The sequence below is a fragment of the Oryzias latipes genome, chromosome 2, assembly GCF_053564925.1.
Source record: "Oryzias latipes strain Hd-rR chromosome 2, Olatipes_Hd-rR_3.1".
Classification (NCBI taxonomy): domain Eukaryota; kingdom Metazoa; phylum Chordata; class Actinopteri; order Beloniformes; family Adrianichthyidae; genus Oryzias; species Oryzias latipes.
The window spans coordinates 39670306-39697775 of record NC_136238.1 but is presented as its reverse complement, the minus strand read 5'-3'; the positions used below and the strand labels follow the sequence as shown (position 1 = coordinate 39697775).

At 42.7% G+C, this 27470-nt stretch overlaps 1 protein-coding gene across 5 annotated transcripts; it reads right to left on the bottom strand.

The window, feature by feature from the left end:
- Positions 1 to 1521: 1521 nt before the first annotated feature.
- On the bottom strand, positions 1522 to 27470 carry aox6 (aldehyde oxidase 6). 5 transcript variants are annotated; one of them, XM_004066369.5, is made up of 35 exons: positions 27344 to 27470; positions 26208 to 26265; positions 26019 to 26115; positions 19332 to 19440; positions 17203 to 17329; positions 16990 to 17051; positions 16804 to 16869; positions 15962 to 16054; positions 15737 to 15881; positions 15566 to 15658; positions 15342 to 15493; positions 14365 to 14458; positions 14168 to 14277; positions 13578 to 13762; positions 13341 to 13503; positions 13187 to 13264; positions 12943 to 13112; positions 12747 to 12873; positions 12539 to 12661; positions 12360 to 12456; positions 12149 to 12273; positions 11032 to 11165; positions 10639 to 10726; positions 10434 to 10520; positions 10167 to 10358; positions 8017 to 8244; positions 7845 to 7940; positions 4603 to 4731; positions 4066 to 4140; positions 3944 to 3996; positions 3631 to 3745; positions 3477 to 3542; positions 2352 to 2540; positions 2106 to 2273; positions 1522 to 1961 (listed from the first exon to the last, which is right to left on the bottom strand). In XM_004066369.5, exons 1-35 carry the CDS (start codon positions 27395 to 27397, stop codon positions 1911 to 1913), a joined length of 3999 nt encoding a protein of 1332 aa, XP_004066417.1. In that variant the 5' UTR covers positions 27398 to 27470; the 3' UTR covers positions 1522 to 1910. The 5 variants fall into 5 exon arrangements, with proteins under 5 accessions (XP_004066417.1, XP_078786352.1, XP_020563043.1 ...); XM_078930226.1 differs by having other exon boundaries at positions 16804 to 16872; positions 16968 to 17051; positions 27344 to 27420; NM_001308977.1 differs by having other exon boundaries at positions 1911 to 1961; positions 16804 to 16872; positions 27344 to 27397.

Below are 27470 nucleotides of genomic sequence, written 5' to 3'. Positions count from 1 at the left end.
GCTAAAAAATTTTATAAAATAGTTTTTTCATTATTCTTTTTTATATTCTGTGTTTTACTGTGAACCACTTTGTGATGTTTATCTTGAAAGGTGCAATACAAATAAAGTTTATTATTATTATTCCCAATTGCAATGACAGTAAAACATGTTCGTTGACATGGGCTAACAAAGAACTGGCGTGACTCTATTGGGGGGCGGGCGCCTGGGGCGTAATTCAGGGTGGAACTGCCACTGGTGTCTGCTTTTCAGTTTTTCTGTGTCAGGTCATCTGCTCTTCTCTGTTGTGTCACCTTTTTGTTGCTCCATGAGTTTTGTCTTGTTCAAGTTTATTTATTAAATGTCAAACTTTCTGCCACTAAGCTTGGTCTCCTGCATTTTTGGCTCCTACACCACCAGCTTTTGACAGGAGAAATTAATAATTCTACCACACCAAGTCTTTCATATATCGGAATAGAGCAGTGAAAAAAGCAAGATTCGTGAGATTTGTACCATTTTGACATCTCACAACTGTAGGTACATGTGCTAGTATCGGGTAGTATGAACATCATATGCTAAATGCGGGTTTAAGCTAAGGTCACATACACAACCTCAATGCCATTTTTTCAGCAAATTCGACAGCTGGCCACTTTTCATTGGGCGGCTGCGGTCGCATTTTGACACGCCGCCGATGGTTCAAGACGTTACAATTCAACAGCGACTGGATGATTTCTTGACATCGGTGGTCAGCCACCGCCCTGGGACATCGAGAGGTAGCGCGCTGGTAGTTCGGTGGCAGGAAACTCAGGGGAGGGAAAACAAAAAAAGGAAATAGAGAACAGCCAGGCGTTCATCCATTACCATCGTTCGTGTTAATGATCCATTCGTGAGCGCCACATCTCCAATAAATCTGAGTTTGTAACTTTTATTTAAAATTGTAAGTAGTAAAATTGTGTATGCAATTTTATTTTGTGCGCTGCACATATTTTCAGAGAACATTGCCCCGGGCGGCTGGCGGCACTTGATATGGACGGCCGCCATCCGGAGGCATTTATCGTCCAGTCAAGGCTGCCGCCCAGCCGTCGGCCACTTTAGTAATGACGTCATCCCTGCCATCTGCATTCATGACCACACCAACGATTTTCAGAAAACTCGGGCAGCGGCAGCCAATCTTGAAGATTCCGCCGATGCCTCCCCATCGGCCAATGGCAGTTGTATCTGTGACCACGGCTTTAGCCCGTCCTTGAACTCCATTAGTGTTGTCTGAGAGAAGATCGTGGGCCGCCAAGACGAATACAGCCACTTTCTTGACCTTCAGCCAATCAATGGGTTCCAACAGTAGCTCCGCCCTGACTGGTCTGTTCCAATTATTTCTGTGGACATACAACCAACGGGGACCCAAAAATGGTACAATTCGTTCTGACTTATTGGGTCCATTTTATAATGGAAACGCTCAAAATACCGGACTGTACCTTACTGTACCGCTCATTGGAAACTCGACTATTTACCAACATTTGATTAACAAATAGAAAACCCTATTAGTGCTTCCATTTATAAGTAGTTGGTATTTATTGGAAACTCATCTTTTCTCATAAAAAGGTTCACAATTAGTACCAAGTTTTTAGAACACATTTGTACTTTAAGACGAAATCAAATAGCGCGATCTCCAGGTAAGATTCTGCTTGATAGTACTTGATAAGTATTAGTAACATTCAATCATCATGGTCTTTTCCCCTCACTAGGTATTCTAACAGATAGCTAATGTTTGCTAAATGAATGCTAATGTTACTTAAGTGCATAACTGGAAACTATTGATTTAAAAAAAATCATTTAGTGGTTATTAAATCGTTTAGCTTATGTGTTTCAGTTAAATGGTTGAATAATCAGGTTCAATGATTGGATCACTAAGTGCGTTTAAGAAATTGATTGACTTTTTAAATGTTTAAGGCCCACGGTCTGAATGATCCCGGCTCACTGGTTGGAATCTGAAAACAGAAACAGGAAAATATGAGTGACGATATTTCCTCAGGATTTGTAACTTGACCAAAAAGGGGAACCAAAGAGTCAATTTTTCGAACGCGTCAAGTATCTATACAGCAAGAGTATGGACAGTAGAGCGTCCAGGTCACCTTCCGAGTGAACGGTGTGGCACAAGCCAAACAGGCCCTCTCTGGAGTCGCAGGGCTGTCGAGGGTAAATGGGCCGACCAGACCAGAATTGGAGCGTGCCGCCGCCACCGCGTCTTTGATGGCGAAGAAACAGGAGCTACCCAGGAAGAGTGCCGGCTCTCCGATACCCTGCAGATTCAAACAGATACCTCTCGTGTTCTGCTTCCAGCAGAGCAGCAAGCAAAAGGAATTGGTTTCAGGACTGACCTTGGAAGAGTAGATGGCGTGGGGGTTGTAGGTGTCCGGCAGCAGGTAAACATTAAACTGAAGCGGCATGTCGCAGACTGCGGGAATCTTGTATTGCGATGGGCCCCGTGTGTACAGAAGCCCAGAGGGGGAGTACTTCAGCTCCTCCAAAGTGTAAAGCCCCAAGCCTTGCATGAATGCCCCCTCAATCTGAGAGGACAGGAAGCAACACAAGGTGAGTGAACGATCAAAATTCTCTAATACAAACTAAATACCTTTATAATGACATTTGATGAGGTACACAACAGCATTTAAGATAGCTGGACTTCAAGGGCAGACATGGCTTAATATATCTTGATTAGAAACAAAGGATTAGCAATACGTAACTAAATTTAAGTGGTCCCAGAAACAAGCCACGGGGAACACTATTTTTAAAAATGTTTATTTCAATACTATCAGCAGAAGTAAAAAAAAAAAAAAAACAGAGCTACACATATCTTTATTAGAAACAAAGGAAGTAAAATAAGAATAAGATAAAATAATAAAATAAAAGAATAATAAAATAAATTACATAAGAATAATAATAGTATGTCGGCCCAGAATCAAACCATGGGGAATACTATTTATAGTAATATTTATCACAACATCATCAGCAAAAGGGAAGACACCATAACAGTTTTTGATTAGGATCAAAGCAAGAGGAATGTATTACAAAATATAAGTGGGCCCAGAATCAAACCATGGGGAACAGTATTTATAGTAATGTACATCATAACATCATTAGCAAAAAAGAAGATAGGTAAACACATTTTGTTTACAAACAAAGGAATACAAATAGAAGTTTAAAAATAAGTGTGCCCAGAATCAAACCATGAGGAACACCGTTTACAGAAATAATTTCTAGCAACTTTACTCTTTCAATATAGTTCTTGAATCTATTTTGCGGTGTATGCCACCTTCGTTAAACAGTAGCGAAATGGAACAACTAGACAAACTGTTTTATAACTTTCCTATTCCACAGTTTGCCAAGACAGCGAAAAACCCACTTTGGGATATCAGCACCCATTGAAATTGAAGGACGAACTGCACAGTTTTCAACTTTCTTAAAGTTATTTCAGTTAATCGTTAAAGAATAAACAGACCTACCTGGCCAATCTCCACAGATGGGTTTAAACTTCTGCCGATGTCAAACACAATGTCTGTTCTCAGAGTCTGTAAGAAGCAGAAAAAGATGGTTTATGTTGGCGAACGAGCCGGAGTACCATTAGGTGCAGAGATGACCTAACAGCCAAGTTCAGACCCGGTAGTCTCCCACAAGGCAGTCCAGCTCCACTTCACTGCAGCATACTCCAAATGTGAAGTAGGCATAGGGGTGGCCCTCCATTTTCTCCCAGTCCATGTAAAGATCTGGACCTCTGGGGAATTTGGAGAAAGAGAAGTAAACTTCTTTTATCGGAAAAACCACATTCGTAACTCATCGTTAAAGACGGTGTTGTTAAACGATTCATCCTTGTATCAGAAATATATGGAGGACGCTAAGGTCAGTAAAAGTTTAGCGTTTAGAGGGGGTTGATGGAATTGATGTAATGGGATTTGGTAGAGTTTCTTCTCACCTCCAGAATCCTGTGGCGGATAAGCTGATCTTCTCAAAATACGCATCTCGAATCTACCGTAAAAGCAAAGAAACACTTTAACTATGTGTCCTTGGGGCTTCCCAAATTTCAGCATGTCATACCCAATTCTCCCATGGTCCTTTGGGGTTCTTCTTCCTAATTGGCTCCAGGCGCTGGTACAGAATTTCACAGGCATTCTGAATACAGGAAAGAAAAACACATTTAAATTCAAATTTCAAATTAATTTTATTTATATAGCACCTTTCATGACAGCAAAGACAGCTCAAGGTGCTGTACATAAAAACAAAATCAAATGCAATAAAATACAATAAGATACATTAAATTAGCCCCACACAATAAAATACACAAAGAAAAACACCAGTGGAAAATAAATAAATAAAGATAAACCAGAGAAACCAGAAGGCGCCGTCTGCCCTGTCCTCCTATTGGCAGGGGTGTCAGTATAAAACCCAAACACCCCAGCCAAGTGTAAGAAAACACTCGTAAACAGTCTAATAAAATAAATATGTGTTAAAATATCATAAAAAGTATACAAGTAAAATTCTAGATTTAAACAGATTTGTATATGATAAATCTGTTTAAATCACAGCAGTGCCTACATTTTAAAACCAGCACAGATTGAAAGAGCAATATGTCACCTTGACTGCCATTCCGTTGGCGTCGGTGCCAAAGGACGCGGCTGAGGGGCAGGTGTTGGGGACCGTGCTGGTGCTGGTTTCGCTAATGTAGATCTTGGTGGTTGGGATGTGAAGCTCTCGGCTCGCAACCTTATAACACAGAGGAAAATTAATTGTATTTAGGAAGATAATCCTTAAAACAACAATACAGTTATCACATAATATTGACTTGCAGATTTATCTGCTTTAAGTGTGATAACAGGACAGAATTTGGGACTTTAGGTAGGTTGAAACAGGCCCTGGATTTAAAGCAGACCAGGAAATACTGAATGTTGCAGTTCCTCACATGACCACTAGAGAATGGTTGCAGGATGAAGTAGTTTGCTGTTGACTTCCATGTTAATAAAGTAAAATCTAACACAAACAATAAACATATTTACAGCCTGATGTCAAAATTTGGTTCTTCAGGGGTCCCAAATTGCAAAACGCACTGCAGGTTGAGGGCCGAACTAGCTAAACTTTTGTTGAACACTGAGACAAAACTTAAAAACTGGAACTTTTTTTCCACATAAATATTAAATCTACTTAAACCTTAAATAATTTTTTTCACGGTCAAAATTAATACAAGTTACAAATAAAGTAAACGTTAAAAGAAAAACACATCAACAATTTTTTACCTCTTATAAAACATTGTGATGTCTGTGCTCTCATCAATAGTTCTGCAGCAGCTCCATTGGCCACCGATCACACACTGGATTACATACAAAATAATTCTCCTGACCTGTAAATCCATCCACAACCTTGCTCCATCATATCTTTCAGATCTTGTTCATGTTGCCACTCCCACTCCCACCCTCAGATCCTCCTCCTCCCTTCATTTGGATGTCCCCACTGCTCGCCTAGCCACTATGGGGGGCAGGGCTTTCAGCTGCTCTGCCCCCTGGCTCTGGAACTCTCTACCTCCGGACCTCAGAAACATTGGCTCTCTGTCACAATACGACAAGAAACTGAAAAATAATCTTTACCAACTTGCCTATTTCCCCCCATAACTTCCTATTTCCTGCCTATCTATATGTATATTTTATTGTGCATTCTATTGCTTTTATTTTATTTTCACTTTTATGTACGGCGACCTCGGGTTCCTTGAAAGGCGCCTAACAAATACAATTTATTATTATTATTAGTAGTAGTAAATGCAGACGGTTGTTATTCAGTCCAGCTAATATTTGGTAAATCTTCTCTTTTCTTAACTGCAAATAGTGAAACTTTTCTTTATGGTGAGTCTCATAGTGGTGCAGAATGTTATATTCTTTGAGCACTGTGACCTGTTGATGACATACCAACCATGCAGGATTTGCATTCAGCTCTGTGAACAAATTAAACTCTGTCCATTTTTCCTGGAAAGCTCAGCACTCCACTTCAACCTTTTTTACTTTATGACACATTTTGGTCATTAGGGTGTCACTACTGATTATTCTGATAGCAACATTACAGCGCTGAAGCTCACGAGGAACCAAACTACATCTTACTCAGACACAGAGGTGTTAGGTTTTGCTTTTGACATGTGCAGAGATTTGCTGTTTCATCTGTTTTGCCGTTTCTTTGCTCCCCCTAGTGGTGGAATTGCACGTTTCGGTTATTTCTTTAAAAATCATAACTTGCTACAGGAGTCGACTAGAAACCTGCTTTTTTTCCCCAAAAACATCATTATAATTTTTACTGGGCCAGACTGGAACCATCTGGCGGGCCGGACATGGCCCGCGGGCCGCATGTTTGACACCCCTGCCCTAAGGGTTTTGTAAGATATAGACTATAATCTTTTAGATTTTGTGTGTGTCTGCTATACATATAATCCATACATATAAGTTTAGTAAAATCCATTTGAAATTGTTAAAAAAATGTTTAATAATAATTTTTAAAAACATTTTATAGAAATGTAATAATTTGATTATTACTTATTACTTTTTAAATTCCTTTTTGTAATTATAAAGCCCAGGAATTAACTTAACAACACTCGTCTGAGGTGTTTGTATCAACATAAATGTTTCAAATGTCTATATTTGTTTGTTTCTTGTTTGTTTGTGGTTTATTTACATAATTTTAGTCAAATTTATTTAAAATTTAAATGAATAATTTCTTAAAAAACATTTTTCTTAATATTTTCTTCATTTTTTTCGAAATGAGTGTAATTTTTTCATAAATATAATAATTGGATAGTTTCTTATTATTATTGTTATTGGTTCTACTGGCGTTTACCTTATAACTATTTTTTCAATTTTTTGGTTTAACAGTTAAATGTAAGGGTTAATGACCTTGGAAGTGTGGATTATCACTTTTTAACGGACGCCTTGGAAGACTTCAGGGGGGTGCGTTAAAAAGTGATAATCCACACTTCGTCGGCCATTGACCCGCTTATACCATGGTCACTTACAAACTTACAAAAGCAATAAATATTAACCAGTTTTTTTGTACTTTATTGTTGTTTTTTTCCGATTTGGATAGCTTTGTTCACAAAAATCGGACTATTTGTTACGTGGTGCACCACCGCTGCAGTCAAGATTTAGCGATGTATATATATATATATATATATATATATATATATATATATATATATATATATATATATATATATATATATATATATATATATATATATATATATATATATATATACACATATATATATATATATATATATATATATACATATATATATACATATATATATGCATGCTGATCGTCCCGATGGGTTGAATAAAGCATCAGTTCAGAGAGAAAGTTCACCTCTTAAAGCTTGTTTTTGTCCAGATGATGAAGCTAAAGGTTGTTTTAAAGAAGCCAGTGCAGTGATACAGAAGATTTAAGATAGGTGACCGGAACTTCTTTTTGGGGCGTGCGGTTACCTTTTTAACGCAAACCTAGCAGCCAATCAGAATCGAGTATTCATCTGGACCACGGTATAAAAATGTTTAAAGCCTGGAAATGAACTAAAAAATAACTCTTGTGAGGTGTTTCTAACAAAATAAAAGTTTCAAATGTCTATAGGCTTTCCTATGATCATTGCATAATCCATAAACTATTTATACATTTTACTTTTTCTTCGCAAAAATGTCCATTTTGCCATACGTTTATCACAACTCAACACAACAAAACACAACACAACACACCACAATGGCTAAAGAAAATCTTAGCAGCTGTTAGTAATCAATGAACTTCAGAGTCTCACGTTTTGCTCCAGATATTAAAGTTTTAGAAGTTCCCACCTGCTGCATTTTCGTGTGGATTCCTTGTCCCATTTCTGTCCCGCCATGAGTGACCAGAACAGAACCGTCCTTGTAGATATGGACCAGAGCTGCGGCCTGTCGAACACATCGGTGCATGTTGATGAAACCTCAAACCCAGTGAGTGAAAGCAGCAGGACGCACCCCAACGGACCTGATTTAGAAAGCTCTCTGCAAAGCCAATGCCGTATTTGATAGGAATGATGGAGATGCCCCTCTTCTTCCAGTGGTTCTGCTGGTTGAACTGGTCTACAGCTTTGCAGCGGGCGCTGTAGTCGGACTTGAGTTTGCACTCCTCCCAGCAGCGCAGCAAGTTGTCCGGGCTGAACTCGAGCTTGTAGGGGGTTGACGATGGTCCTCTGTACATGTTAGTCTCCCGAATCTTCAGAAAAAACAGAAAAATGAAACAATCACAACATTTTTTCCCCCATACACACCGCTGTCTGGAGCGAACCAAAACTGGCAAAAAACATTTAAAACATTCCGCAGTTACAACAGCCCGTCACTTGGGGGCGGTACAAGAACTCTGTTCAGTTAATAACGCACAAAGAAGAAAAGCAGCTTGTCCTGTTGGCTCTCTTACGGACCCCTTGGATATGACAAAGAAAAATGATAATAAATTGTTCCACAAATGAGTAATTTGTGACTACGAATTAGATTTCTTGGACTTTGATTAGCATCTTGCTAATATGGAGATGCTAATGGATACTTTTATCACGAGTAAAATTGATTACTGTAACGCCCTGCTTGCTGGTCTTCCAAAAACCAACATTAGGAACCTTCAGCTTCTCCAAACCTCTGCTGCACGACCAGGAGGTGAGCTCACATCACCCCAATTTTAAAATCCCTGCATTGGCTCCCCACATGCTTCAGGATTGATTTTAAGATACTTTTAACAGTTTTAAAACGTCTTACCGGTCTTGCGCCTTCTCATTTATCCAATCTTTTAGTAAGGTATGAACCCTCGCGGACCCTGAGATCCTCTGGTTCTGGCACTGGTCTGTTAACCATTCCGTTTGTAAAAACTAAAACCTATGGAGAAGCTGCATCTCAGCACTATGGCCCCCGTTCATGGAACAGTCTGCCAGAGGACCTGAGAGCCGCAGAGAGCATTGATGCTTTTAAGAAAAGGCTAAAGACCCATCTTTTTAACCTGGCTTTTAGCTAATTTTTTGACTACTATTATCTTTTTATTCAGTTATTTATTTATATGTATTTATTAATTTTTATTTATCTATCCATTTTATCTTGTTTTATGAACTTGAACTAGATTTTAAACGCGTTATTTTAATTTACCTCATTTCAATGTTTTATTGTTTTTATCGATATGTTTACTTTTTGATTCTCATTTTTATTTCCGGTGCTTCCTCAGCTGGAACCTCTCCCTCTGGGTCGGCTGCTTTTCAGCCACTGCAGCTCTAGATGGGGACCTGCATCACCGCTTAGCTGTGGTGGAGCGGTCCCCGCCTGTGATGCTGCATTTGGCTGTCTATGCGGCTGTTCACAGAGGGGGAGGTTCCAATTATCAACATTTCCAGCATCTTGTTTTTGTGCTCAGCCTATTTCTCAGTGTCTTTTCCCATCAGTTAGGGGGTGGGAGGTGTCAAAGGAGTGATGGGTTAGGTACGGGGAGGGGGGCCTTATTTATTTATTTTTTAATCTTCATGCTTGTTTTTATATTTTGTTGGGTTTTAATGTAAAGCCCTTTGTGTTATATTTTTATATGAAAATTGCTTTATAAATAAAGTTTGATTTGATTTTGTGGCGACAATTTGTTATTTTTTTAGTATTTTGTATACAAAAATGTGGGTTTTTTTGGGGTTCAATTTAGTATTTTGTGGTTAAAAATTACTATTTTGTGCACTATATAACTATTTTGTGGGTACAAATTTGAATCGCGTTAGATTCGCAAGTAGAGTCAAGCCCCATATCTTTTGGGACGAGTCTCAAATCAAGTTTCATGTCCTTAGAGTCTAGTTTCAAGTCATGTCTATTATCCTCGAAATTGAGTCTCAAGTAGAGTTTCATGTCCTTGGGGTGCAGTCATATGTCCTCGTGTCGATTCTCAAGTAAAAAATAAAAATAAAATAAAGAAGTCCTTTGGTCGAGTCTTAAATCAAGTTTGATATTCTTGGGGTCGAGTCCCGAGTCAACTCAAGTCCCAAATATTTGGGGATGAGTCTCAAGTCAGGTCAAGTTCCATATTCCTTGGGTCGAGTCATATGTTCTTAGGGTCGAGTCTCAAGTCAAGTCCCAAGTCTAAATCCCCCTTTCTGCCTCAAATCCAGGAAGATGTGGAGTGACCTGATCTGCAGGGCGTCCCAGCAGGACTGCCACGTCGTTGACCATGTTCTCGATCACGAACAGGCACTGCGGCACACCGAAGCCTCTGAAGGCCGTGTTGGACGGCAGGTTAGTCTTGCAGGCGGCAGCAGATCCTCGCAGGTTAGGGATGCTGTAAGCATTCTCCATGTGCAGGAGGAACTTTTCCGCAATCTGTAACGAGATTGACAAAATAGTTAGAACGTTTTTTTGAAGACTTCGAGTCTTTTCATTCCCTCTACCACTCACCAGAACAGATTCGTCCACTTTACAACCAGCGTTGGCGTAATACGACAGATCTGCAGCTACAATACGACCATCGTTCATAAACCCAACCTGGAACAAACACCAGTTAAAGAGTTTTCCGGCTAAAACCCAAGCCTCCAAAGGTCTATTATCGCAACCGTTTCAACAGGTTCAAGCGTTGAACTCTTTCCTGAGTTAGATGTTCTACCTTGTATTTTGCTAGGAGGGGGTGGCGCCCTCCTGTGATCAGCATGTCCTCGCCTCTCTCCAGGACACACCGGACAGCCCGATTGGTCCTGAAAGTGACAAACAGCTATACAGCCGGATTTACATACACACTTCACTGAGGTGAAGTGATGCTTATCAGCCCAAAGCAGCTTTTCTGCGTTTCAATATCTGTTGGAGTTTTGTTAATTGCAAAAACGGTTGAAAAGTTGTTGGCATTTAAAGAACAAGAATGTCTTTATTTGTTGAAATAGGGCTTTGACTTAGCAACCAATGGAAAATAAAATCCCACGAAAGACTTGTTTGGACTGTTGGTTCTGACTTCAGACGTTTGTTCTTTTCTGTGAATAGGTAAGCTACAGCGGCACTGACTTACTTCCACGCAGCGACAGAGGTGATGGAGGCCAGGATGGAAGTTTTAATGACCTTCCCTCCAAAAGCTCCGCCCATCCTTTTGACATGGCAGGTGACCCTATTGGAAGGGATTCCCAGAGTCTCTGCCACCGCCTCCTGCATCAACAAACAAGTTTACTTGGATTTCATTGTTTGGACTCAACCTAAATCTTCAAAACGTACCAGATCGTCCTCACTATAGGGCGCACTTAAAAGCCTTAACATTTTTTTGTTTTTAACAACAGTGGCACCTTAAATATAGATGTATTCTAGAAGTGTTTACTGATATTAAAGCAATTCTGAGAGGTACACAGCTCTCTTATCTTTTAGAAGTTCCTAACAAGTTTGGGTGTTAGCCTAACCCAAACCCTATTCTAACAAGGTTAACATGTAGCATATCGGTCTACATTTTTGTTATTACAAATTACTAACATGGTGGGGGAGTTACTGAGTCACAGTAACATTTGTTTAAGTGCAAACCGTCTGTTTTTTTTTAATGATTTACAAACATGGTTGGGAATTACAGGCATTGTGTATACGCTAACGTGGCTAACGTTTAGCCATGTCAGACTATGGTTGTTTTATTTGTGTTACTAGCAAGGTCGTGAGTTAGCGTAGTCACAGTACTGCTCGTTTTAGTGGTATAAGTCTTACGTATTGTAAACATGGTTGGGAGTTTCAGCTGTTGTATATACTCTACGGAGGCTAACGTGTAGCATATTAGACTATGTTTTTTTATTAAGCATTACTTACGTGGTGGGTGAGTGAGCATAGTCACAGTAACATTTGTTTTACTGGTATCTGTCTGTTTTTTTAGGTGTTGTAAACAAATTAACATGCTAGCATTAACATGCTAATGTGGCTAATCCTTCTAACCTGGCTAACATGTAACATGTTACAAACAAGTTCTAAAATGAACGCAGTTAAGAAAGTCTAACTGACTGACCAACTTATCTCTGACTCTTTTGTCTCTCTTGATGGTTCAGTGCACCATATATATGACACGAGTTCAAAAACAAACCATTTATTGACGGTGTGCCTTGTCATGCGGTGCGCCCTAGAGTGCGGAAAATATGGTACACATAGACAACTTTGGGGACCTGAGTCAAAGCGGGCCACTGAGTAGAGACGTAGACATTTAACTCTGTTTCTTCGCCAACGGGAACGACCAGCATGCTTTGGGGCTCCATATAGAAATGCTCCTGGCCTCCCATCCGAACCTCGGCTGAGGAAGGACAACAGAAACCACAATAAACATCACATCACAATAAACTTCTTCTGCCCACTGGAAACACAGCCGACACTTTTCACCTTCGTGAACTCGATCGGCTTTCTCAAAAGCTTCGTCCACGTCTCCCATCTCGAGAAATCGCCGAGGCTCATAGAAAGACGACTTCTCGATGGCGTCCTGACAAAATGAACAGAGGGAAATATGATCGGGAAGGACGGAACGTCTAAAAAGAGGAGCACGTTTGGGAACATTGTTGCACCTCCAGGGTGAAAATGGGGTCTGGCAAGTCCTCGTAAGTGATCTTTACAGCCGCTGCTCCACGCTTGGCGTGCGGCTTTGAATCAGCAACCACAGCGCAGACCATCTGACCGATGCAGGACACCTGAATGGAGCACGAAACCCAACATCCCATCATTCCGACCATCTCCTTCTGCCAACTTCTACGTCAAGTTCTAAATCCAGCACACCTCGTCATCAGAGAGTACCTCCTCCTGGTAACCGAACATGAGGCGGACCTTCTTCCCGGGAATATCCTTGGCCGTGATGACATCTACAACGCCAGGAAGTTTCAGCGCTTCGCTCACATCCAGGCCTCTGTGGGAGAACGTCATGTGAAACTGGAAAAGAAAATAACGGATTTCGAGAGGAATTTCTTTGTCTTACGTGATCCTGGCGTGTGCGCGAGTGCTGGTGACCAAAACCAGAAAGAGCTCCCCCTCTGTTCTGGGGATGTCATCGCAGTACACCGCCTCACCGGTAGCGTGGCTGATGGCGGAGCGATGCATCATGGGACGCCCCACAGGGTCCTGGTCACTCTGTTCCTTTGACACAGCCTGAAGAGGAACAGGAAGATGCTTTTCACCGGTGAAAAATGTGTATTTCCGGCAAATAAATTTGGTTTTCTGACCTGAAACTCCTGCAAGGTTGGTTGGATGTCTTTGGGTAAGGCCAGGAGCTTCTCTGGAATCTCCTCTTTGATCACGTTCTGTGAAAAACAAACTGTATTTAAAAAAGTGTTGCAGGATTTTTTTTCCACCAAGCAGCTCAGGAAACTGCCACACCATTTCTTTGAGCTTGTGCAGGACCTCCAGGAAGAACTTGAAGAGGAGGCTGAGGGTCAGGGAGCGGCGAAACTCAACCTTTCCCCCAGGAGCAGAGGGGGGCAGGACGAACTCCTCCAGGAGGACTTCATAGGCCCGATTGAGGGTCTCTTCGCTCCACAGCCTGATGGGAACTCACAAAAAGATCAGTTCTAATCAAACAAAGAGTTAGTAAAGAGTGGTCGGTGTAGGGCGGACCTTCCCGCGATGGCTTTGCAGGTTTTGGCGGCGCTAACGGTGGTGGCAGCCACGCCTCCAAAGTAAATACTGACTTCCTGAACCGCCGCAGAGCCCTCACAGAAAAACACCCGCATCCCGGTTGTCACAGTGGCGAACGACACCTCCTTCCTTGGCGCCTGACGGAGGGCTCGGACAAACTCCCCCTAAAGGTCAGTTGAGGCACAGCACTCAATAACCTTTTAGATCAAATTAGAAAAGCCTGGAAGAATGGCCAACCCTTTAACACCGGAGCTTTTAGCTCCAATGTTGACGTTTTTTGAATTAACATAACTTTAACCACAACTAACGTAATTCCAGCTGATTCTGAAGTAGCTTTACATCCATATACTACTCTTTAAAAATTAGCGAAGGGTTTTTGCAATCAACGTATTTCTAACGGTTTCCGAAGTAGCTTTGCGTTAATATGCTCCACTTTATGGTGGAATTCCAATAATTATGTAAACGGTCAAACAGTTCCATTCCAGGTCAAAGAGCGTTTGTTATTTAAGCGTCGCCGGCGACATCTCGGGTGTTAAAGGGTCAAGATATCTCCAATGGCAAGATTGTACCTTTCTGGAAAAAGGAAGGAAAACCGACAGAACAACGTCTTCCGGCTTCAGGACAGTTTTTCCGAAACCCACGAAGAAGTCCTGATTGAGGGGTAGCTCTCGTCTTCCTACTGATGGATCCAGATGGGAGGAGTTCAGGTTCTACGTTTTCAATCTTTGCTGAAATGTATTTTAAATTGAAAAAAAAAATAACTTACCGCTGGAGATGACAATCACTTTGCAGCTCCCAGCCGCCAAAACAGGGTTCAGGTCTGAGTTTGGGTAAGCGCTAGCAATGTTGCCCCCAAGAGTCTAAACACCCACATGAGAAAAAATACTTATTCACACAGAGTTGGAAAGATTCAGAACGCCAAAGGGGACCTGGTTGATGGATGTGTGGCGCCGCCATGTTGGAATCAGAAATCCACACTAAGGTGGGTTTGGTCAGAGTCAGTCTGAGCCAACTAATCTAAGCAATCACTCTTGCCAATCAGGAGTGAGTTTGTTGGAAGGCCACCCCCTTACCATCCACACGAAATCTGTCAATCAAAGGCTTTGAACGTTGGGACGTGAAAGCACGTACTTTTCTAGAGATGTCTGATTGGTCAGTTCATATCTTGAATAACTTATTCTGACAAATAGAATGACTCCATGGGTTTTTGGCTTCTTGGAGACAGCGGGTACTTCTTGTTTGGAATGCAAGGGGGGTTCACCCAGTTCAGTTTTCATATTGGGGCGGCCATGGTGCAGCGTGGGCAGTCGACCCATGATCGTAAGATTGCAGGTTCGATTCCCGCCTTGCACACCCATGTGTCCAGTGTCCAGACACTGAACCCCACCTTGCCTCTGGTGGGAGGTTGGCGCCAGTGTTTGGCAGCGGAGCCGCCACCAGTGTGTGAATGTGTGTGTGTGCATGGGTGAATGGGACTGTGACTGTAAAGCGCTTTAGGCCTAAGTATACGCAATTTACCATTGACAGTCAATGGGCCCAACCCAACCCAACTATGGTTCCAAAACTTTTCGATTGGACAGGATGGGGGAAAATAAGTGATCCATTAGGTCCACCCACCTGCCAATCAAGAAACCCCGCCCCTAAAAACATTTCATGTACCTAAATCAAAGCAGCGGCTTTTGAATAACTGCCTATAAAGCACCGACTTTACAACGATAAATTTACGGAAAAGTTGACATTTACCGCAACGTTCCGGATCTGTTGGCTTCCCAGATTGCCCAGCTGCTGGATCAGCGCTCCGAAGAGCTCGGTCTTCTCAGCTGGAAACTCGGAAACCAGTTTCTCCAACAGGGAATGGAGCTCCGCTAAAGTGCAGCCCGCTCCGACCCAAACACCTACAGAAAACAGGAATAAAGCTCAGGATCTCAGATGGGGACAGACTGATGGGCGGAGGAATCGCGGCTCACCCTGTGAAGTCCGAGAGACCTCATAGAGCTCCTTGATCCTGCTGGGTGAGATCACCAAAGGGTGAACGACACCTTTAAACTTGATGTCAGGACCTTCAACGCAAAGCAGACATGTTTGACCGTCCAATCGGAGTGAACGACCTAAAGCACCATCTCTGTGTTCTTGCCTACCAATGTTGGTGTTGCCCATGACCAATGGGGCCTTGGGGTGCTTGGTCTTGAGCTGGATCAGCTCCTCAAGGGAGGCTGGTGACAGCCAGCTCATCCTCTCGCCGTAAAAAGCAAGCGTTTGGGCGTTCGCCGTCTCCGCCATGAGCTGGGGGTCGGGGATTAAGTGGAGGATTTTAACCCAAACGAAGCTTTTGCTGACGTTACTTTTAAACATGGATGACCTACGATCAGTTCCGGGGGGAAGATGAGCTCCTGCGTTGGATCCAGTGGAAGGAACTCGTCCTTATTAAAGAGTTCCGGGTTTTTCTTTGAATCTTCCTAAAAAAAAGAAAGGAAACCGAAGGGAAGAAACTTCAAATGATGACAAAAATGACGAAAGTTGGTAAAATTGCCAATTCTTTGCTAACCCAAATGGCCCAAGAGAGCTTTAGACCCGCTCTCACTGGGTGGCCCTCTGCCACCCTGGTGAGAGCTGCATAAGACAAATTCCTAAAAAAACAAATTTTTTCAAAATGGCAGCTTTTCTGTTGCTTTATCACTATAGCAACCATTTGATTTTTTGGTTAGCTGGGGGTGACGAACAGGTCTATGTAATTTTTAAAGGGATCTGCAAATTTACATTTTCGTATTTCCTTGGCAACCACGCCCACATTTATAACGTGCTTATATTGTATGTCATATTGTTTTGTTCAGCTTGAGCCAAAGATTTTTTTTAATTCAAATTTTACAATATTCCTCAGAAAGATTTGTGTGAACAATTGATGATTTTTGCTAGCTTGCCACGCTAACCTCATTCAAAATCAACAAACTTTATTTCCCAATGATGCCTAAGGAGTTACGAAGCGAAAGATCAAATCCCTGGGAGGATCTTACATTTTTAGAAAACAAAGCTGTTCTTTATTTAATTTAAGACGGGGGCCTCTTCTCAAGGTCAAAAGTCAACAAAACTTCGGTGGTGGTTATAGACTTAACCTGGTGGTGTGTGTGGAAATCTTTGTAAAATTCGTTTCAAAAATCTACGTTTTCTTTTCCCTAGCAGAAAACTGGCGAGAAGATGGAAAACTCACGTTGGTAATTTTTTCGCCGTTGAGGCAACAGTTTCCTCCGCCGTTGACTTGGCAACAATTGGCCTCCTGCTGGTAGAAACGTAAACAAAACCTTTTTTTTAACTTAAAAATTGTGCTTTTCTAACATCGCATAAAGAGGAAAAAAAAAATCACAAAGGTAGCACCTCTGACGTGTGGAATTGATACCTGACAGAAGGTTCGGCATCCATCTACGATGGGTCGATATCCAGTACAACGGCACAGATTACCTAAAAAAACAGAAAAATGAAAGAAGAAATGGCCAATGAAAGAGCTTCCGGTGGTTCTGATTCATCCAGGAAGTGTTTTAGGGGCATAAAAACATATACACATGTTATGAAAACTCAAATTAAACTGAGAAAAAACAAACAACAAACAAACCAGCCAGAGCTAGCGTGATGTCGTCCATGGTGGGTTTGGGTTTGTTCCTCAGCAGAGCGTAGGTAGCCATCACCATACCCGGCGTACAAAAGCCACACTGCGAGCCGTGAGCCTTCGCTATTCGCTCCTGTAAAACAGGATATCCAGATGAACAAGTGATCTGCTTTATTAGCCAAGACAGTGTCGTATCTACTTGTAATAAGGCACTGTCACACACCCACTTGGTACTTTTGCGATTATTGCACGGATGAAAATTGGTCGTACGTGAATATGCATGGAAAAGGTGAGAAAAGTCGTGGCCTGTACGTGAAATTTTTAAAGATATATCACGAATGAACTACGGTATAACCACGGAAGATGTATTAAAAAACTACGCAAAGAACAAGTAAAGTAATCTTGAACATTAACCTTGCGTGTATTGCGCCATTTATATGCAATTTATTCATAAATCATGCATAAATTACGTAAATTGAACGTAACATGTGCGTCCTCTACGTGATATAAAAGGTCTACCTTGGTGGTATATGAGTAAAAAATCCGTTAGACGTAGGTGAAACGGTTGTGGAAAGCTACAAATTTGCTTATGCATCTCGCAAACATCGCGCAACAATCGTGTAAGATTTACATAACAATGAAATTTAAACTACGTAAAGTACGCGCAACCAAAGACAAATTTTGAACAGCTTAATACCCAATTCATGTTAAGACCCGTCGGCCGAACCCTTGATGGACATCTGCGTACATCGACGAATGACGAAAGCAAGAAACACTTACGAATGTATCACACACGACTGAAACGTGCTACGTTGAAAATGCACAAAACGTATTTAGTGGCTGTGTGACGCGGTCTTTAGACAAGTGTGCACAATGGTTGCTAGGGAAATGATAAAACTTAGTTTAATGTAGAGACAAGACATTTGAAACACATAATCGCACGCTTTAGGTGTGAAAAAAACTTTATGGTTGCTAAGGACATCACCTTCACATCTGCCACAAATCTCAATTTAATTGGACTGGAAATAGCAACCTCAGAACTAAATTACCATTTAAAACTACCAAATTTTAATTTTATTGCTTTTCTATTAAAGAAAAGACTAAATACATAAATAAAGTGTAAAAGGGATTGTAGGAGATGAGAAAGGGCTAACAATTATTATAGACAAAGTGCCACTTATGGGTTATCTTAGGTCAAACTCCAGTACAGAAAGAAGGCCATCTCAGGATAATTAGTCTATAAGGTAATTATTAAACTAAACTCTAGCTGTTTTAACAAAGTCATCTAAACCTACAACAGTGTGCCAACACTGATGAGGGAAACCCCTCCAAACAATATTTAACATTGATAACCTGATATTATCAATATATTATTATATATATTTAAAAATGTTATGAAAACGACTAAAATAAATACACAGTTTTTGAGTTGCCGTTTCTTCAGGAAAAACTGATAAAAAGGAAAAAGGAATAAGGTGTAAGAACTAAAATAAGCTAAAAGAAAAAGCTTAAAAAAACTTAAAAACGTCATGAGGGCTGAGTCTCAGTATTTTAGAGGCTTTAACGGAAGTCAGACAACCAAAATCTAGGATCAACACCTTAAAAAAAGTTTCCTCTCTCTAGAAATATGCTAGCAGACAATAATGAACCACAAGACTTCTGGAATAAGGTCCTCTGGTCAGATAATATAAAGAGGTGTATGATCGGAATGTACGGCTTAAATTATCATGCCCGGCGGAGGAAAGTTACTTATCTGGAATGGGTCTGCAAGCACAATACCATGAGATCCAAACAATATTTAGTGTACCTCCTTTACATACCAGAATATAATGGGGTTAATTGTATACAATCAGGTACGTTGTGGTGTACTATGCCTTTGCCCAACAGTGAGGATAGGCTCCAGCATCCCTGTGACCCAAAAAGGATTGAGTAGGTTTTTAAAAAATGGATGGGTTTTTCTTTTTTATTGTGTCAATAATTATGACAAAAACTGAAGCGTTTTGGGGGTGTAAATTTGCCGGGGTCTACTTTTAGAAATAATTTTAATGTATGCGGCTTCCAACAACTAGCTAAAAACTACTTAACGACCCAAAAACTGATAAAGTTGGAGGCCCCTGGTGACCCCAGACACGTACTTGCACCGGGTGGACCCTGGTTGTGGAGCTGCCGATGCCCTCCACTGTGGTGACAGCGGCGCCGTGGAGCTGGCAGAGCGGCAGGAGGCAGGCGTTCACAGCGTAATGGCTGACGGGGAAGTAAAGGTGTTTTCATAAATGCAAATGTAGGAATCAAATTTTCTTTTTTGCAAACCTTTTTGTTGGAACCTGGTTTTCAACGAATTTAGACGATTTAAATAACGAAAATAAAAAGGCTAATTTGAAGACAGCTTTAAAGACGGACTCTGATTATCTTTTGTTAGCATAGTCATAATCATAATAATTACGTTTGTGTTAGTGCTATCATTCTGGTTTTTAAGTTTTGCAAACAAGGTTGGGAGTTACAGGTATTGTGAATATGCTAACGTGGCTAACATGTAGCGGTGACACAATTTGGCCTTAAAAAGAAAAGTCTGTTAGAGAACGTGGAACGGTCATAGAAAGCCACAGATTTGCATATACATCTAGCAAAAATCGCTTAAAAATTACGTAATAATTGCGTATAAACTTTGTAAATTACACGTAAACTTATGAACAGACCAGAACCTTTGAACAGCTCAAAACAGAACCTTTTGAACAAAACCTTCGACGGACATCTATGCACATGGACAACTGACGAACGCAAGAAACACTTATGAATTGCGTATATTTTGTATCACGAAATTAAGTATCACGAAAGACTGAAATTTAATTTACAAAAATGCCAAATGTTTGAAAAGTGATTCCAAAGGAGAAATTAATAATTGCAGTTTGTGTGGCTGGAATTGTGTGACAGTCCTTCAGATATTGGAATAGAGCTGTGTCGTACCTTTGGCTTATTTTGTGCATGTATGAAATGTTGGTCTTTCGTGATACATGCGTGATCTACATAATTCATAAGTGTTTCTTTTTTTTTTTTTTTTTTTTTTTTTTTTTTTTTTTTTTTTTTTAACTTGTCCTGTCCAACAGCTAGGCAAACAGATGAGAGCTGAGGGCCTCTTGTGTTGGACATATTTTATTCTAACAAGAGGGGTTATTCATCTTCAAACAAACCAAAGGTATGTCTGAATAAACCCCTTTTGTAATTGAGGCCAAACTTTATTAATTTCAATCATGTTTGAAAATCTTTGGTGTTGGACCGGACGGAAAAGGAAAGAAGGGAAGAAGAGAGAGGGACGTTAGAGAGAGAGGGGGGTAGGAGGGTGATAATAGGAGGGGAAGGGGGGTAAGACCATGAAGCAGCATAGAGCAGGCAGGTTTACTGGTTGTTTATCGTTACGGTACGGTTCAAATGTAGTACAAAAAGGGCGGGGCCTGTTCACACACACTCAAATATTATCAACACACCTGCTAGCCGCAGAAATGTCCACATGTCAACATGCACACAAAACAGATAGTGTTCACGAACGCATACTTATGCCTTTAAACCAACTAGTGTGAAATCTTTCATTCATTCAATCATGCAAACTATTAGTGCAAAGGTGAGCTAACACCTGTGCTCAGGTGAGTGTTTATGTTCTTCTAAAATGGATGGTGGAATGTGAAAAGAAGGAGGAGGAGCGCCCAGCCACCCCCACACCCATACCCCCGCCGCAGCAGCAGCGGCAGCCGGAATTCCCCCAGCGCCACACGGGAACAGGCAGGGAACAACCGCCCCCCGGGCGACCAAGACCGCCACCCAGGCCAGGGCCAGCAGGACCGCCGCGAGGCCCCCAGAGCCAGAGAGCAGGGAGGCGCAGAGGGAAAGAGAGCGCCGCCCCAGCCCAGCCAGGAAAGCAGCCCCCCGCCGCGCCGGAAGAGCCCAACGCAGGGCCCCACCGGAGAGGGACGCCCACAGCCCCAGACGAGCACCCCACCACCACCCAGGAGTTCCGGGCATCCCCCCGCCCCGACCCCAGGTACGAGCCAGGACCCCCCAAGGGAGACCCGCTCCGCACTCCAGGCAGCCACCCACCCGGCCCACGGTTGGTCCAGGTAGGAGCAAGGCAGGGGCCCGCCGCCCCCGCCCAGGAGGGGGGAACCCCGGGGAAAAAAGGGCGGCCCATAAGGGATGTTATAAATATGGCCCGACCAGGCTCGGCCATGTTGGAAGTTTGGCGGGGCCCAGCGCCCAGGGGCAAGGACCAGGACCCACCCCCCAGGGACACGAACACCCCCGGCTCAGGTGTAATATGAACCCCCCCACCGTGCGGAGAGAGCACCGCCGGGCCCAGGGAGCCGGCACCCAAGGGACACGGCCGCCATCGCCAAGGGGCCCACACCCCCCACCAGGGACGGGGTAGGGGACAGATGGACCCAGGTCCCACCTTCCTTGTAAAATGTGTGTGCGTGTATGGGTGTTTGAGAGGGTGTTTGTGTGCATGTGTGTGTGTTTATGTTTGAATGTATATATTGAAGGGGGAGGGGTGTGTGTACTAAGGGGGGTGCAGTTAAAATTGGCGAGTAGGGCACTAAGGGGACATCTCCTGATTACTCACAGTGATGTCCCCTCACCCTCCACACCAAGGGGCCCTAAATGTCTAAGGTGCGGTTAAAATTGGCGGGTAGGGTGCCAGGAGGACATCTGCTGCTTGCTGGCAGTGATGTCCAAGCACCCCCCCTACCAAGGACCCTACGTGTCTAAGGTGCAAATAAAACCGAAAGAGGGGGGGCCCACTCCATACGGCAACCATAGGAGGGGGGCCACTCCCAAGTAGCCCCCCCCCAAGGCGCATCACAGGCTAAACCCCCCACCCCCTCACCCTAATATGAGGTTATATAAGGAAGGGGGTAAGTTGGGGACAGCTGGTAGACTGTCCCCCGGTGGTCAAACAGCCGTCCCCCAGCCCACCCCCAGCAAAGGGGCCAGGGCCACCCAGCCCAGGGGCCCACCCCCGGAGGCGCCGACACCCCAGGCCCGGCACCACCCACCCCACACAGAGAGAGAGGAGCCAGAAAGCGTCGCCCCCCCCCGGAGCAAGCCCAGGCCCCCACCCCCAGACGCCGGCCCTAGAAGAGCTCTGGTCAGGCCTCGACGGGACCGAGGAGGCCAACCGGCCGAGGCAACCACTGATTGCCTCAGCGGAGACCCCGACCCGCTAGCCCCCCCGACCCGTACTAATAATGGGCCCCCCCTCCCCCCCAGAACGCCCCCCCACAGGACAGGGCCGACAAGCCCCCCACCCCACCCCACCCCAGACCCCGCAGCCGAAGCGGGTGACACCCAGAGCGACCGGGGGCCCCGAGAGGGTTGTCCCGTCCCGTCCCAGAGCCAGGGAAGGGCCGATCCCAGCCCCAGGTGCAGATGGGCAGCCCATCCGGCGCCGCTGGGCCCCCCCCACCCGAGCAGGGCCCCCCGCCAACCCCCCCCAGCACAGGCAAAGGGACCACCCCCCCAAGCCAAGCCAGACCACCACCCCACCCCCCCACCACGCACCCCCACACCCAAGCCCAGAGGACCACGCAGCGCCCCAGCCCGCCCCACCCAGGCACCGGACCCGACCCCCCGACCAACGGAGCCCCCCACCGCCCCCGCCAGGCACCGGAAGCCCCGACCCCCACCCCAAACCACGGCAGAAGGGCAAGGAGCAGCGACGACCAGGCCCTCCACCCCCTAAGTCATGGAGTCAACCACAGGAGACCAGAGAGACTGAATTCTTTCAAAGTTACTTGAGCTTTGGGCTGACATTTTTTCCAAGCTGATATGATCAAACAGCAGATTTCTGTGTTGACTTATGTTTATATTTTTCTTGTTTTTCCAATTTATTAAAATAGTTTTTTTGGCAATACAAAGAGTTATGAAAATGATAGATGCTAATCCTTCTTCTATATCGATGGCACTCATGTCACCAAGCACACAAAGTGACGGTGAGGCAGTGATTGAAACCTTAAGCCAGACTGATAAATCGGCACATACCTGCTGCCAGAGAGCCCTGACAGGAGTGCAGAACCACAGTGCGTGCATGTAGCTGTCGGGTAGATTATTATCACAGTGTTTCTTGCGTTTGTAATTTTGCCGATGCTCGCAGATGTCCGTCGAGGGTTTTCGGCCGACGGGTCATTATTCGGGTTCGAGCCGTTCAAATTTTGGGTCGGTTAAGAATTAAACAGTTTAAACGTATTTTACGTAGTTTATACACAACTAATATGTAAATATTTGCAATTGGGACTGATTGATTTGGGATCATTCCACGACCGTTCCACGTATGTCTAATGGACTTTTCACTTGTGTGTCACCAATGTATAACTTTTTCATGAGTGCACATTACATTTAAATTACCTAATTGACGCATGAGTCAATGATGAATTTCATAAAAAAACAGCGGAATAATAAATAATGGTTTCGCGTTGATATCCGTTCTCTTTGCGGGGTTTATTCGTACTTCTCTGGTTTTAACCTGGTTCATTCGTGGAACATCTGAGCCAGTTTAGCTCGTGCTGGTTTGCGGCGCCTTCCATCCGTGAAACCCGGGTTCGACTCCGGGCTGCTCCCTGTTCCCTTCTCTACCTCTGCCGGTTCCAAGCCCGGTTTGAGAAGGTTGCGTCAGGAAGGGCATCCGGCGTAAAACATTGCCAAATTTACCATGCGACTTGTTCGCTGTGGCGACCCCTGATGGGAGAAGCTGAAAGTGGAAGAAGAGATTCGTGGAACATCTGTAAAAGATATTTACGTAAGGACCACGACTTTTCTCACTTTTTCCACATATTTTCCACAATTTTCATCCGTGCAATATGAAATAAGCTCCCAAAGGCCTGTACTGTATTGTATTTTACCAAATCTTTAACCAATGCCATTGTTTTTGGTCAATAATTAATTTTCCTGGCTGCCCTTCACCAGCGGGCCAGCTGTCTAGAAAAAGGTAAATAAATAATCAGACGGGATGTTTTGCTGAATCATGATGACAGTCGGGCAGCAACACAAACATTATCTCCAGTGAGACCAAAGGTGGGGACCAACAATCAAACTGATAACAATTTTACTGTAATCTAGCATCCAATAAAGAGGGGAAAAACAAACTGACCCCCATGTGGGCTGCAGTCGTTTCTTTCCTAAACTATTCAATCTGCTATTAAAACAGACAGAAGAAGAGTCCGATGCTAACAAAACTTTAATGTTGTTATCTGAAGATAATCTTAATATGTCCAAAAAGATGTCTTTATTTAAGAAAAGATAAATACTTCAAATGTTTGATGTACCCTCATGTGTACATAAAACACTGATCTGACTGAACTTAATTATCCCTTGAAAGGCCAAAACTGAATGAAAATAAGCCCCTAATTCAAGTAATTGATAGTCTTTTGAAGATGAATCCCAATAATTTCCCTTATATAATGTTCCCCAATTCCATAATAAAAAAATTACATTGTTTTGGTCATGGAAAGCTATTTTTAAACAGAAAAGTGGCTTAGACTGAACAACTATAACATTTTTATTACCATGCTAACTCCCAACCTTGCTAGTGACACGGAAAAAAACACAGTCCGACATCGCCACACGTTAGCCACATTTGCTTAACCACAATACCTGTAACTCCTACTAAAAAAGGAATACTTCCCTTAAAATAAACATTACTGTGACTATGCTAACTCCAGACTGTGCTAGTAACACAAAAAAAAACAACAAAAAAAAAACCGTCCAACACGGCTAAACGTTAGCATTAGCGTATCCACAATGGCTGTAACTCAAAACCTTGTTTGCAACACATGGAATAATTATTGTTACTGTGACTGTGCCAACTCTCAACCTTGCCAGTAGAAAAAAACAGTCCGACACCGCTATACACCGCTATAAGTTAGCCTCGTCAGAGTTTTCCCAAAACCTGTAACTCTGACTGATACCGCTAAAAAAACGTTATTGTTGCTACGGTAACGCCTTGCTAAAATAATAACACCCAAACTTGTTTCAGCATTATTAATCCATATAAAAGGTATAAAAGTCGTTTTCGGGACTGTAATGTTTTTATTTTGTTTTTTTTGTAATATTCATGATTAAGTTGTTTCAAAGTCTTCTAGATCAGTAATAAATTCCTTTAGAGTGGACTTCAGACAAATATTTTTAGAATAAAAGAAATACCTTTTGAAAAGTTGTCATTTTTCTTTAAACTTGAATTTTTATGGCGGAAAAACTTGTTCCAAAGTTCTAGGATTTAAATCAATTTTTTTCTAAGAATATCTAAAAATTCCAAAGCTCAGTGTCAGTTCCAAGCATCAATGCTTGGAATAGCATTCACATGTAAATGTTTTAAGCCCCTCCCATTTCCTCTAATGTCTTATGGTAGGACGCCCTTTCAAAGTCAGCTCTGGACTTGTGTAAACTCTTATTTTGTAAAACTAGGGATATTTTATTTTGTAGTTTTAGGAAAAAAAATGGTTAAATTCCCCTCAAAATTACAAAAAGAAATTTTCCTATATGCATGTCAACCAGTGCTGTATGCGATGGAGATGTCAATTTCCATGCGGCAACCTCCCAAAGGGCTAAATAACGTTGTCTAACTAACTATCTTTTTTTGTTAGACATTTATTAAGGTTAGAACTAGTATTAGCATGAAAATGTTTTAAGCCCCTCCGATTTCTTTTACTGTCTTTTGATTGGCAGGTCTTTTAAAGTCCGCACCGGTCTCCTTTGGATTCCGTTTTCTGATTTTCAGTCTCTCAGAAACCTTTATGAGCATGATTGTCAATAAATTTCAATAATGCTGTGAAGGATACGTGATGGTTTTGGTTGCAGGTTGGTAGCGCGACACCATGACGGTGCAGGCCCCACAGCCACCACCCCCACAGCCAGACTTGGTTCCCGTTAGCCTCACTGAGAAACCGTCAAGGACGAAATGAAAGCCAAAGATTTGACGAAAAACACATGAAAAAGCACACATTTTTACGTTTGTTTTTTTAGGATACGCTTTTGCCTGAGGAAGGACAACAGCATCGTCTCTGGATCGGCATCTTCCACCTGCACCTGTTTAAACAAACACACAGATACTTCCCGTTAGCAAAAAAAATCTCTACACACCTCATTTGACGCGCGTTTAGCCTACATTGTTCACACTGGTCATCTACTGTTTACTAGTGTACGTCTGCCACCTACAGTTGGAGGAGGGTCGGTGCGAAACGTCAAAACGGTGCAAATCTCGCGATTTGGGCTCAAATCGGAAACGGTTCGGTTCATTGCTAGCTTCCTCGCAGTTGCGGGTACAGACTACTGTCATGTTGGAAGAAAGGCTTTATTTTAAAAAAAAACCAAAAACAAAAAAAAACCTAGACGTCGTCAGGCTCGTTGCCGCGTCTGGGTTCACCAGATAAACCAAATCCATATGTCACTACCAAATCCGGATCCCTGATTGGTCAAGGGTCAACCTGGTTTATCTGGTTACACATGTTTAGTTTCCAGGCAGGAAACGTGCGTGAACGCAGAAGCCCGAAAAGAGCGTTCGCATAGACTTCTTATTGAATGGCGGTGTGAACATAGGATAAGAAAATAACAAAGCAAAACATAGATATTTTCAGAATAAAATAAGACATTTCCTGTCCTCCAAGCCTTTTAGAGTTCGTCCAATTCAGTCAATTGTTACAACGTTTCAACAGATATATGAGCACCTTTATTTTCAAATTCATGATGAATCTAAAAGTAGCTTCAGCATAGTGCAAAAACAACCTACACTGAACTATATTATAAAAGTTTTATTTCATTTTAATTTTTTTAAGTTAAATATATTCCTAACATTTGCATTTAAATAAACTTCTACTGAAAATAAAAAATGGTAAAAACAAAATGCTTTTATTTAGTCATGCAACCATCACTTCCGTCACATAATTCATCTGGATCCAGATGTCCGTGTTCCACCCACCCCTCAATCGGAACCCCCCTTTTATTTATTTATTTCCCCCTTTTTTTCCTAACCCGATGGAATGTTCCGAACCGGAAACGAACTTTTTCTGCATCTAAAAAGCCCCAAAAACTGAGTAAAGTTTATCCAACGAAAAAAAAGGAGACGGACACCAACTTCCGTTTTGATATGTAGGAATAATGGAGTTACCTTCTTGCCATTGATAAAGACGCACAAAGTGTCTCCTCGTCTCTCTGCAGACATTATTGGACTGCAAGAGCGGCGCGAGGGCAAAGTTATTTCAACGCGCGGCTCTTCCGCTTCCGCTCACTTTCAA

Excerpts from the sequence above, each read along its gene's own strand:
- aox6 (NM_001308977.1), bottom strand. The coding sequence starts at position 27,397 with ATGTCTGCAGAGAGACGAGGAGACACTTTGTGCGTCTTTATCAATGGC. Across the intron at positions 17,052-17,202 it reads CATCACGCTAGCTCTGGCTG|GTAATCTGTGCCGTTGTACT; the intron begins GTTTGTTTGTTG and ends CTGTTTTTTTAG. Across the intron at positions 3,746-3,943 it reads TCCGCCACAGGATTCTGGAG|AGGTCCAGATCTTTACATGG; the intron begins GTGAGAAGAAAC and ends CAAATTCCCCAG.